We start from the raw sequence: 12194 nt of genomic DNA on the forward strand, positions 1-12194 counted from the left end.
CCCCAGAACACACACTGTTGTATCCAACCTCGATCGCAATTGGCCGCATCCCAATCCTACCACCCACCATAATCACCACCAGCTAACCACCCAGCAATCACCAAACACCACACACCAAGCACCAAGCAGTCCACAATCCGCCCAAACAACCCCCACAACCACCCCAATCCCACCAACAAGAAAGTCCGCTCACAAAAGGCCACAAGGCCATGGAAAAGCGGTCCCCCGCCCGTTCCACCGCCATTCCCAAAACAGGCCGGCCCCATCCCGATTCGGTCAGCGTGGCCGGCAGAGCGCTTTGCCCGGTCATCCCATCTGACTGTCACTTGCACCACCGCATCTGGCCCCTGCGCGACTGTGGGGCAGATGGAAGTCTCGTAGATCCTGTGGACCGAGCTGCGAGCTGGGAGCTGTCAGATTGTTTCTGGAGGTTGTGGTGGGTCCGGGGTAGGCTGTTGTGTAGAAGCTAGCTTACCCCGGACTGGAGGAAGGGGGGAGGGGGGTTGGTAGGAATTGTCTGCAGACGAATGGAGCTACCCGTTCCACGACGGCGAGTGATATCTGCGGGCGACTGGGAAATCAGTGGGGTTACGGGGGAGATTGAAAAGAGTGAAAAGTGAAAACCGGAAAAGAATATCGTATTTACGGCATTGCCGAACATCACTGGATACGATCTACCCAAAAAGAGAAAGAGCAAAAGAACACGCTCGTCCGCCGGGCGGCATGGAAAACTAGGTATCTATGTCAAAACCCACACTTTTTTTCTCCCCCATCGGCGCTGCGTCGACTTCAACAGCGCAATCCACCGAAATACTCAATGACAAGAAAGACGGCCCATCTCACCACCTCCAGTCTCGACCTGACGGCTTGGGATGCAAGTTGAACCCACAAGCGCCCCGGCTCAGTTCGAGCCATTCGCACCGTTCGGCTTGGCAGCCAGCAGGGCGCGGCGCGCGCGCACACCATCGGCCAGATCATTCAGCACATCAACCGTCATCTCCCAGTTGATGCAGGCGTCGGTGATACTGACGCCCTTGAGCAGAGCCGCGGGACCCTCGGGGGGCACCTTCTGGTTACCCTCGTAGATATTAGACTCGATCATGACGCCGACAATAGCCGTCTCGCCTTCACGCAGCTGGTCAGCGACTGACTTCGCGACGACCGGCTGGTTGAGATGGTTCTTCTGCGAGTTGCCGTGCGAGCAGTCGACCATCATGACCTCGCGCTGCTTCTTCGCGCGGAGCGCCTCGCGCGCACCGCGGATGCTCTCGCGATCATAGTTGGTGCCCCTGTTACCGCCGCGCAGAATCACGAAGCCATGCTCGTTACCGGCGGTCTTGGTGATCGCCGCGAGACCCTGCTTCGTCACACCCAGGAAGCGGTGCGGGTGGGCGGCAGCGCCGATCGCGTCAATGGCCACGGTGAGGTTACCGTCTGTGCCGTTCTTGTAGCCGATCGGGAACGACAGGCCCGAGGCCAGCTCACGGTGCAGCTGGGACTCGGTGGTGCGGGCACCGATGGCGCCCAGCGAGATCAGGTCCGCCAGGAACTGGGGGAGATGGTGTCGAGCATCTCGGAGGCGATGGGGAGGCCAGTGCTGGTCAGGTCGACGTAGAGCTTGCGCGAGACGCGCAGGCCCTTGTTGATGTTGTAGGACTCGTCAATGTCGGGGTCGTTGATCAGGCCCTTCCAGCCGACGGTGGTGCGGGGCTTCTCCAGGTAGGCGCGCATGATGATGCACAGGTCCTTGGACAGTTTGCCGGACAGCTCCTTCAGGCGGCGGGCGTACTCGAGTGCGGTGTCGGGGTCGTGGATTGAGCAGGGGCCAACCATGACGAGGAGGCGGTCGTCGCGCTGCTCGATGATCTCGATGGCCTCATTGCGGCCGGCGCGGACGGCCTGGATGGCACGCTCGGGCTGGACGGAATTGGACGTTAGTTAGAGGACTTTGGCTGGCCGATTCGGAGGATTGGGGGTGTTTGGGCGGGCGACAGTGCCATTGTTCTGGCTTCGAAGGCGGGGGGAGGCAAAAAAAAATTAACTCACCGCGGGGATCTCGGTCTGCAGGAACTGCGGCGAGAGCAGAGGGTCGTAGCCGAGGACTGGAGGGAAACCGGGCGATGAGCAGATTGCCATGGAGAAATTGGGTGTGGACGGAGAGTCTCGAGGCGTTATACGTACCACGAGTGTCCTCGCTGACTTCGGTGGTGTTGACGAGAGGCATGGTGCACGGAGACCACAGCCAATTCTAATGCAAAATGAGTACAAAGCCAGACAGAGGAGATGGGACAGATGTAGAGTGGCGCCAAGACCGTAAGACGGACGAACAGAGAAGCAAAGATCAAAATCGCAAGAGAACTCACATTTGTAAAGCTTGCAGAGAATCTTGCAAAAGCAAAAGATCAGTGTGGCTTTGAGGTCCAAAAAGGCTGATGGCAAAAAGTGGGCCGCGATGACTCCGCGGTGGGCTCGGCGAGTGGCTCTAGTTCAGGACGGACTGGGCCTCGGCAGGGATGGCACTAGAGGTTGTTATACAGGAAGCAGGGGTTCTTCGTGTGCGGAGGATGATTGATGATCGTTCTGGAGACGAGCGCATACTCTCGAGACGGATGATCTGTCATATCGAGTCCGTCGGCGACAATAATTCCTGCCCATCGCGGGCCCTTTGGTCGGTCCCCTCCACTCGCCGCAGGATCCACTGGGCCAATCAGACGGCCCCGAATGCCCTCGCGGCACTAGACGACCAGCCTATGGTGCAACCATCAGATCAGATTTCTGCGCTCGAAGGTCCCCGTCGGGTAGATCAGATCGACGCCTGGTCGGCCCCCCTGCCACGCCCTTCGGCCTCGTCCGGATGCAAGTGTGCAATTGTGCGACTGTGCAATTGTGCAACTGGGCGGAGGGAGAGACGTTCTTCGCACGCAATGGACCAACCAGAGACCCCGGTGGTATGTTCTGGGTGCTTGGGGCCCAACGGGGCCGGGGAGCGGCCTTTTTGCTCGTCGGGACATGTCAAGTGTCAAGCAGAGGGCGTCGGATCAATCGGATGCAGGAAGATCGGCAGGAGGTGATGCACATATCGCTTCGCTGACGAGGACTGGCAGGTGGTGATGGCATGGCAGGATAGCCTGGGTGATGGGGTCGCTACAGTCCTCCCCACAGATTCGCCATTCACGGCGGGTTTGGTGTGTCATGTGAGAACGACGATCAAGGAGAACTGCTGATCGCGGTGTTGCTGCAATGGATGCCATAGATGCCATAGATGCCATTGATGCCATTGATGCTATACAATTGGACGACTGTGCAGACTCGCGACAGACTCATGGGACCGGCTGAGGGGGCTCTATAGATTGGTCATATTCGTCTTCCGCAGTCTACGTCGCAGACGGCAGTTCTCTCAAGGGAGCTCCAGACAAGGAGAGATAGAATTGACCAGGCCGGCATGATCGACGTTTCCCCAGCCACTCCGCATGGCCAGGGGCGATCCGCGATCCGCCATGCCGGCAACTGCCGAGTTCAGCTCTCCACCTTTCGGATTCTCCCCTTGCCTCTCCAGATACTTCCAATGCTTCCTCCTGCTGCCGGGGCTCTTCTCCCGGCGCTCATCCTCCCATCATGTTCGGCCAGTCCTCAAAGCGCCCACGCGACGACGACCGTGAGTCGGCGCACTTCGCCCATGGCCCCAAGGTATGTTCTACGCGATCCCTCAGCAGCACGTCACGTCCGGCATTGCCCGCCCTTCCCTCACCCTGCTAACGAGAATAAATATCCAGAGGCTCTGTCCGCCATGGTACCCTGTTCCTGACGCGCAACCGGAGTCTGCCGCCGACCTTGGCCAGTCGCTGCGCTTTCGCGCGCCCACGCTGACCCCGGCCGACTCCTCGGAGGAAGAGGAAGAGGGAACCACAAACGGAGGCGCGGCGGCCGTCTACGGGGGCAGCCCGACCACGGCCAGGCTAGCGTATGGCCCTCGCCCGCCGATGCTGCATCTGAGCGTGGATGCCAATACAGCGAAGCAGCAGCTCGCAGTCTTGGCCGGCGGCGACAACCTTTCGCCTTGGCACGTTGACTCACAGCCCGGCAGCCTTCAGCCCTCGCCAATCCCGCACCAGCTGGTCAACCAGTCCCTGACCATCAACGGCGTCCCGACGGCCACGCCGCCGCTGGGATACTTCCCGGCCGTGGCGACGCCGCCCGCGAATGCGCCCCTGCAGGATCAGATCATGATGGAGGGCGCGGCATGCAACAGAGAAGCCCAGGCACCCATGGACCGGCTCCCCAGCCCGGTCAGTGACAATGACGACGCGATTATGGGTGATCCCGGGAATACGGGTGACGCAGACACGGAGATGGGAGACTGCCCGGCACCAAGCTTCTCCCAACTCGCCCCGCCGGCACTTGCGGCAGAACTCGCGAACCTATACCAGCAGGCTCCTCCCCCTATCACGGATCATTACCATTCTTCCACGTGCAATGCAGTTCCACGCCGGCGGTCTCCCCTCGTCATGGGCTACCGCGCAGGCTGCAACAAGTGTCAGTGTAAGGCCCCCGGGCACTATAGCCACATCCGCCGCGCTTGATCGTAGCACTTGGTCTGCGCTCCCACCGCCATCAGGAGCTTCTTCTGGGGTCCTGCTTTTCTTATCCTTCGACTGTGTACGATACCCTCTCGCGGCCATTGTCATGTCCATCAGGCAGCTCGACACATTATTCTCCCAGATGGCGTTTTATGTTTCGGAATGAGTGAGATGGAGGAATGGCGTTTGATGGAGTTTGCAACTTGACGTTTCATTCGCTGGTCGGCATCCAGAGATGCGAGATCGACCAATTTGTTCTTGTGTACAATTAGTATAGTCGAATGCGAACCCGCCAAATATAGAGGCCGGTATTCAGCTTCCTTAAGCCACGCCTTGGAGCAATAGATTGTGACTCATTTTCCTTGTACAACTGGCCCAAGATTGTTGCATTAAAAGAAAAACTTCTTTCTGGCCAAGGCAGTTCATTACCTGAGAAGCAACCGCGAACCGATACCCATCCATTCCATTACCTTGGACTGGATAGGTTCACTGTATGCTGACCTAGGAACTGGGGGAGGAGGCTACAGAGAGGTTCCAGGAGGCATAGAGATGCGAGCTGGAGGAGACATGAATGATCAATACGCACTACTGCAAGATATGCCCTACCAACTATGTTGCGTTGTTCCTGGAATGTCCAAAAAGACGCGGAAGGACAAAGCGGCTTGGAAGTGAGGCTAGATTGCTCGTAGGCGAAGCCTTTGTCCTGTGCCTTCAACAATCAACCTCCAACTTCCAACCTGCATCTGACTCTCCACTTTCTCTGTCGTACTCTTCCTCTCTCTCTAGCTGTCCCCTTCCAGAAATCTGTCATTTGATACCTTCGTTCTCATATCATCCACCACCTACCAACGACCAACATGCAGCACGCTGTGCCGAGGCGCTGGAAACGACCAAGGAAGCGGATTGACATGCAAGCCCAGGTAAGACTAGCTACAATATGTTTCGCAGAGAATCCAAGTCGTCATGATGCCCTCGTCGGCTTCTATCAACTGAGATGCTCAACCCCATCCTCTTTAACTCATCAACGAGAGGTCCTATTGCACAATATATATGGCTAACAACAGAGACCAGGACTTCTCACAGGCACACAGAGAATACTGCCATCTCCCCGAGCATCATCCCAGCCATGAAGACGACCCATCTTCCTCAGAACATCCCAGCCGCACATTCCCCATTGACAGATACAACCCGGCCTTCATCAAGCCGCAAGAAATCGAAGCCTTCGACGGCAGCTGGGTTTTCATGGCTTGCCCCGGCTCAACCACCAACTGCCCACACTGCAAGAACCACGTCTACCACATCGGCTGCCTGGTAGTCTCCATCAGTGGGGCTCTCTCAACAACCAGCGACCCGCCTCGTTCCTCGATCGGCGTGTTCTTCGGTCCAGACAATAAGAAGAACCTAGCCAGTGTGCTAGACGGCGACAAACACACTACCCAAACCGCCGAGCTGAAGGCCTGCCTAGAAGCGCTGACCCGACTTTTCGTCCTCCACACGACCTGGCAGATCGAGCCGCCCAAGAAATCCACCTGCTACCCGCTACACACGGTCATCATCAAGTCCGACTCGGAGTACGTCGTCATGGGCGCGACTGAGTGGCTGTCAAAGTGGAAGGAGAATGGCTGGAAGAAGGGCAGTGGTCAGCCTGTTGCTAACCCGGAGCTGTGGCGCCTCGTCGACTCCATGCTGAAGCAGCTGGAGTATGATATCAAGGTCGAGTTCTGGCTCGTGCGGCGAGAGATGAATGGTATTGCTATTAGGTTTGCCAAGGAGGCTCTCGGCGAGGCTTAGCCTCAATGGAAGGCTGTGCTGCAGTTTTGCGGGGTATCTAGCCGCTTATGGAGTTTCTCTGCGCTCCCTGAGGATCCCTAGGTTTCGGACGCGGCGTTGTTTCAGCATCTTCTCGGGATCGGGGGCTGTGCATCTTTATCCATTTCTTGTATTTCCAGGAGGCTGAGCTTTAGTACTCTAATGACTTTCTACCGCTTACCATATGCCTATTCCGGAAACTCGGCAAGAGATATTTTGCCCCCTTTCCCGCCCGGGCGACGTATAGCCTGCTTGGGCGATAGCAAAGAACCAATGGAATCTCGGGAGCGCCATGTCGACGTCAATAATAAGGAATACCTTAGTAATCCCGACCACAAAATAAAGTATCCGGTGACCGTCCATTTAAAGAGCGGTATCTGGAACCTTGTCTTCAAGACATCCTGGTGCCTCATATATGCGACTTCCAGCGCGATCTCAATATGCAGAGATCAACAATTAAGCGCGGCCCGCTCAGCGCAAAAGACGTCGAGGTCGCCGCTATGCCGTGCTACATCGGATGCGAATATCTAGCAACCGGTAATCACATCCTCTCTGATTTCCTTCCTGCCTACAGTGAACGCTTGCACTAACTTCTGGTTGCCGGTCCAGGCCAATCCCTCCCCGATGCCTGCGAGCTATGCTTCGAAGACCTGCAACCTGCCTCTACATTTCGCCAGCTACCATGCGGCCATGTTTTCCACAAGCCATGTATTGATATTTGGATAGTCTCGCGCGATGCGAGCTGTCCACTGTGCCGGACAACTTTCTATGAGCTGCACGATTCTAAGGTGCTTCGGACTCCATCAAGTGACTGTAGCGCGAGAAGTCCTCACCATGCGAACAGCACTTGGCACATTCCTCGTTGGATTAAGAGGGGGTTTCATGTAGGATAACATTTGCTTCGTAGTTTATAAATTCAACTGTCGCTTGTGGATCAAATGCTACGGAGTGGAGTTGGTCAATAGTCAAATAGTAGTAACTTTCAAGCCCGCCCAACTCATCACAACGTGATAGGTTCAAAGCTTAAGTCAGGACCTCGGCTCCTTAGCGCCCTTCCGAGGTTCTTTTTTTGGGTTTAATGTGGCCATCCGCAAACGCCAAGTAGACAGATGCCCGTTTACCCGCATGATTTACATTGTGGGCCTCCATATTCAGGAACCTAGAGTTGGCCGGTGGTTGCTCCTGTTGCTTCTTTCTATTGATAAGAATGATCTGCTTTTCCCCTGTTGGACTTTCTGAATGTGCACTTCCCTGCATTGGAGAATATGAGCAATATTGGAGTTCTGTTGTGGGGTGTTCCATTCCATATACTAGCGTCGGCTTGGCGATACATATTCTTCAGTTGGGTCGGCAGTCTAGAGATTTGACAGGACTGGTAGGTTTCACCTGCATAGAAATATTTGGGGGACGCCTGAACGATTTCAAATTCACAAAGACGGCCTTCGGCAGGTGGGCAGGCTAAAGGAGACTATAAAGCGTGTGACTCGAATTGGAAGCTACAAGTAGCCCCCTTGTCGCTGAGCAACAGACAGGAAAGGTTTTATGGTCCTGACTAATATCCTCCTTGCTCTAGGATACGTCAACTTCGGAGTTACCCTGTTCAACCGTTAGAGGAGTTTGAAGATTGGGTCTATCATCCACTTGGCCTGTCCTATCTACCTCATCCTGCTCGAAACCATTTCCTGGTTCTCAGAGACCCTCACAGCTTCCAAATTCTGGGAAAGGCCATACAAAACTTGCGTCGTCATTGGTTTAGAAGACAATTACCCGAAAAGAGCTCTATACCACACCCAGTACTGAGCTGTTTCCGTATTGCCCAGCCTCCTTTTGATCTGTGTCGCTCTTCCATAATAACGAGAGGAATTCTCCAAGATCATATCAAAGATAAAGATACTGTTTCACGCTCCCTGTATGTTTTCCTTCTTGACTCGCGCTACATTTGGGTTGATTCTGAAAATAACCTCTTTCGTCTCGCTTGGGACGATTTTGCCAACAGGAAAAAAAACTACCATTTTAACCAGTGCGTCAGTCAAATAATGGGGTCCCTGGGCTGATTTAGTCACCGACCGCTGTGGGGACTTGAGCCATCTTTATTGAGTGGATTGACAAAGTGAGAATATCAAATCTTTTCGTCGCCTTGTAGTTGTATAGCGGGATCAGGTCACGACTACAGTTCAAACGTGAACGATAATAAACCGCCCGGGTCATCTATGGTGCTGTTGTGACCCACGGACAGGCACAGGATAGTAGTAGCTCAGGGAGTATGAGGATGTTCCCGCTTGACCACTTCGGCTTCGTTCCGATCCGAAGTTGACGTAAGCAGCCGAATCGGCTCGTACTTCGGTAGTGGGGGAAGACTCACAGATTCAGGCTGGTCGGATGCTGGTTATGAGGAAGAAACAGTAGAGAAAGGGATACTCGCGGTGCATCTATAGTCTCTAGGTGTCTTGAGGATGATACCTGACTCAGATCACGATCTATAAAGTTGCTTCGTCCCTCCGACGGCATTCCCCACACTTTGCGGGAGAGCCCTTAGCCGATCTCCAGTGCCGGGGGCCACTGGCGCCGCAGCAGCGGGAGTGGCCAACACGCCTACATCCGACCCCGGAATTTCTCCCGGCATTTCCCTTAAGAACTGCTTGCCGCGGAGGAAACGTTGGGGGATTTTGGTTGCTTGGATTGCTCTTCCTGCTTCTTCTCTTCTTCATACTCGCAGATATTTATACAGTGTACAAAAGAGTCCAATCCAGCTTCGGTCCTCGACAGCATCGCAATCGCGACCAGCCCCGAGAAACCTCCCGAGCCGACACAGCTAGTTCGGCGATATCTTCAAATTTCACCGAGCCTCGAATCACTTACAATCATGGCCTCGCCAATCCCCCGTGGCCTCAAGCAGGTGCTCCAGAAGTCGCCCAACGACATTGTCATCCTCTCGTCCCTGCGTACCCCCGTCACCCGCGCTAAGAAGGGCGGCTTCAAGGATGCTTACCCCGAGGAGCTGCTCTCCCACGTCCTCCGCGCCACATTGAAGGCCAACCCCAACCTTGACCCAACCCTGATCGACGATGTCACTATCGGCTCCGTGCTGCAAGAGCTCGGTGGCGCGAAGGCTGGCCGCATGGCCCAGATCCACGCCGGTTTCCCCTACTCGGTTCCCTTCAACACCATCAACCGCCAGTGCTCGTCCGGTCTGGCCGCTATCACGGCCGTATCACACGGCATCCGCGCCGGCGCCATCAACGTTGGTGTTGGCGGTGGTATGGAGTCCATGACCCGCAACTACGGCTCACGCGCTATCCCCACTGTCCTCTGGCCCGAGCTGAAGGACTCTTACTCCAAGGACGCCCGCGACTGCATCATGCCCATGGGTATCACCTCTGAGAATGTTGCTTCGCGCTACGGCATCTCTCGTGCTGACCAGGATGCCTTCGCCGCCGAGTCGCACCACAAGGCGTCCGCCGCCCAGAAGGCCGGACGCTTCGAGAGCGAGATCGTCCCCGTCACCACCAGGTCTATCCCGGCTGAGCACCCCGATGCGGCACCCGAGGAGATCACCGTCACTCAGGATGACGGTATCCGCCACAACATCTCCGTCGAGAAGATGGCCTCCCTCAAGCCCGCCTTCTCGGCCGACGGCGCCAGCACTGCCGGTAACTCCTCGCAGGTCAGTGACGGTGCTGCTGCGGCTCTGCTGATGCGCCGCTCCACCGCCGAGGAGCTCGGTCTTTCCGGCTCCATCAAGGCCCGCTGGGTCGCTACCGCCGTGGCTGGCTGCGCACCCGACGAGATGGGCGTCGGCCCTGCCGTTGCCATCCCCAAGCTGCTCGAAACCGTCGGCCTCAAGGTCCCTGATGTCGGCGTCTGGGAGATCAACGAGGCCTTCGCCTCGCAGGCTCTGTACAGCATCCGCAAGCTGGGCATTGACCAGGCCAAGGTCAACCCTAACGGTGGTGCTATCGCCCTCGGTCACCCTCTCGGTGCTACCGGCGCCCGCCAGCTGGCTGATCTTCTGCCGGAGCTGGAGCGCAGCGGCCAGGACATTGGTGTTGTCAGCATGTGCATTGGCACCGGCATGGGCATGGCCGGTATGTTCGTTCGCGAGTAAAAAGCCTTTTCCGGTGCTAGGGGTGGTTGTCTTTACGTTTCTTTCCTGTTATAGTATGATATGAGCGATGCATGTGTATATACATTTCGCGTACAATAGATATTTTTTTCGATTGTTCAACCGTATTTGGGTTCCCTGTAGAACTACTGGTTATGTGTCCATATCACTAGTAAGAGAATTCTTGGCCAACTAGCTTCTCGCTGAGCACCCAAAGTTTGTCAGCTTCAATGTTGTTGGTGGCCCATGGCTTAACAATATCCACCAGAGGATCTGCGACATGCGAGTCGATGAGGTACGCCCCGTTATTTGCTGAGATCGCAAGTCAACACTTTGAGCCTTAGTTCGCGTCAGCAGTTCAACATACCTTTAAGAGAACGATCGAATGAAGCGTAAATATGAGTCGCAGTGCCGCGATCAATTGTCTTAAGAGTAAAGGCTTGATCTTCCCAGCCCTCCTTTTCGCCTAGCTGTCGATAGACGGAAACTGCATAGACTTAGGAGCCACACTTCCAGCTTGACCAGCATGTCACTACTTACGAAGTCCCTGTATGTCAACATTCATGTCCAGGTGTGCGCTCAGATTCGTCGAGATCGCGCCGGGGTGTAGCGAGAATGCCTGCAAGCTATGCTTGACGCCAAGTTTGTTCGCCAGCGACAGCGCCATCAGCATATTCGCAGTCTTGGATTGCCCGTATCCAACCCATTTGTTGTAAGTTTTGCCTCCCTGTCGGCAGTATCAGTATGTCTTCACTAAGCAAGTAGTAGAGCAATATACGTCAAAGTTGTAATCACCAAATCTAATCGGACTCATTCTGTGCCCGTCGCTAGTAACGATGACTATGCGCGGGCTTGCCGACTTCAAAATCTTATTCATGATCAAGTTCGTGAAAAGGAACGGTCCCAGATGGTTTGTAGCAAAGTGCGACTCGAATCCATCCACTGAGAGCTTGTACTCCACCGCCATTATGCCGGCATTATTGACTAGTACATCAATGGCAGGGATGCCATCCCAACTGTTGACCTGGTCTGCAGCACGGCGAACATTGTCGAAGGAGCTCAGGTCAATTTCCAAAGTGCTGACTTCGATATTTGGGTTGTCGGCGGTGATCTCTTTGGCGCATTGCTCTAGTTTGCTGGTGCTTCGGCCCGCGAGTATCAGGCATGCGGGGTTGGCTTTGGCAATGGATTGGACATAAAAGTTGCCTAACGATCCTGATGATACACCTGTAACAAGGATTGTTTTGCCTTCAATGATAGACGCATAGTCGATGACTAGCTCGGTGGCAGTTGTGTTAGTGTCGTAAGGGGCCGGCATAGCGGGAAATATATTCGCGGGCAAGGGAGCGGTCTGCAGAATTTAAGAGTAGGTAATAGGGCTGAAGAACGAAAGTTCTCTCCTTCGTATGTCTTCTTATGCACTTGATGGACGTGTCTGCTGTATATAAGGACGACTGCTTAGGTGGTGTTTGGTTTATTCTGTTTGCTTTCAATCCTTCAAGCCGTATGTTCAAAGTTTGGGATGCGAGGTTATTCGGGAGCGTCGAAGACATTCGGCTAGGCTGCAACCTGAATATGTACGGGGATAGGATTTGATAGTCATTAAGTCCGGTGTAGGATTATATTTGCAGGTCATCCCTGCTCATTCTAATGCGTTTTCTCTTTTTAAACTCGGTATTAGTTTGTCTGTTTTCATCAGGGATACG

At 55.0% G+C, this 12194-nt stretch overlaps 5 protein-coding genes across 5 annotated transcripts; 3 read left to right on the forward strand and 2 right to left on the reverse strand.

The window, feature by feature from the left end:
• Window positions 1-901: 901 nt before the first annotated feature.
• On the reverse strand, window positions 902-2224 carry N7482_005423 (3-deoxy-7-phosphoheptulonate synthase; the record flags this gene model as incomplete). The annotated part of the gene is given in 4 exon segments (XM_056687548.1): window positions 902-1597; window positions 1612-1917; window positions 2047-2102; window positions 2182-2224. 4 exon segments carry the CDS (start codon window positions 2222-2224, stop codon window positions 902-904), a joined length of 1101 nt encoding a protein of 366 aa, XP_056543103.1.
• Window positions 2225-3615: 1391 nt separating this feature from the next.
• N7482_005424 (uncharacterized protein) lies at window positions 3616-4580 on the forward strand (the record flags this gene model as incomplete). The annotated part of the gene is made up of 2 exons (XM_056687549.1): window positions 3616-3687; window positions 3774-4580. 2 exons carry the CDS (start codon window positions 3616-3618, stop codon window positions 4578-4580), a joined length of 879 nt encoding a protein of 292 aa, XP_056543104.1.
• A 1047-nt stretch (window positions 4581-5627) lies between these two features.
• N7482_005425 (uncharacterized protein) lies at window positions 5628-6368 on the forward strand (the record flags this gene model as incomplete). The annotated part of the gene is made up of 1 exon (XM_056687550.1): window positions 5628-6368. The coding sequence occupies one exon, from the start codon at window positions 5628-5630 to the stop codon at window positions 6366-6368; it is 741 nt and encodes a 246-aa protein (XP_056543105.1).
• A 2881-nt stretch (window positions 6369-9249) lies between these two features.
• On the forward strand, window positions 9250-10491 carry N7482_005426 (thiolase family protein; the record flags this gene model as incomplete). The annotated part of the gene is made up of 1 exon (XM_056687551.1): window positions 9250-10491. The coding sequence occupies one exon, from the start codon at window positions 9250-9252 to the stop codon at window positions 10489-10491; it is 1242 nt and encodes a 413-aa protein (XP_056543106.1).
• A 166-nt stretch (window positions 10492-10657) lies between these two features.
• Window positions 10658-11806, reverse strand: N7482_005427 (uncharacterized protein; the record flags this gene model as incomplete). Its single annotated transcript, XM_056687552.1, has 4 exons — window positions 10658-10800; window positions 10856-10975; window positions 11029-11215; window positions 11267-11806. 4 exons carry the CDS (start codon window positions 11804-11806, stop codon window positions 10658-10660), a joined length of 990 nt encoding a protein of 329 aa, XP_056543107.1.
• Between the last annotated feature and the right edge of the window lie 388 nt (window positions 11807-12194).

Source organism: Penicillium canariense (assembly GCF_028826845.1).
Source record: "Penicillium canariense strain IBT 26290 chromosome Unknown utg000003l_segment0_segment0, whole genome shotgun sequence".
In the NCBI taxonomy this organism is placed as follows: Eukaryota; Fungi; Ascomycota; class Eurotiomycetes; order Eurotiales; family Aspergillaceae; genus Penicillium; species Penicillium canariense.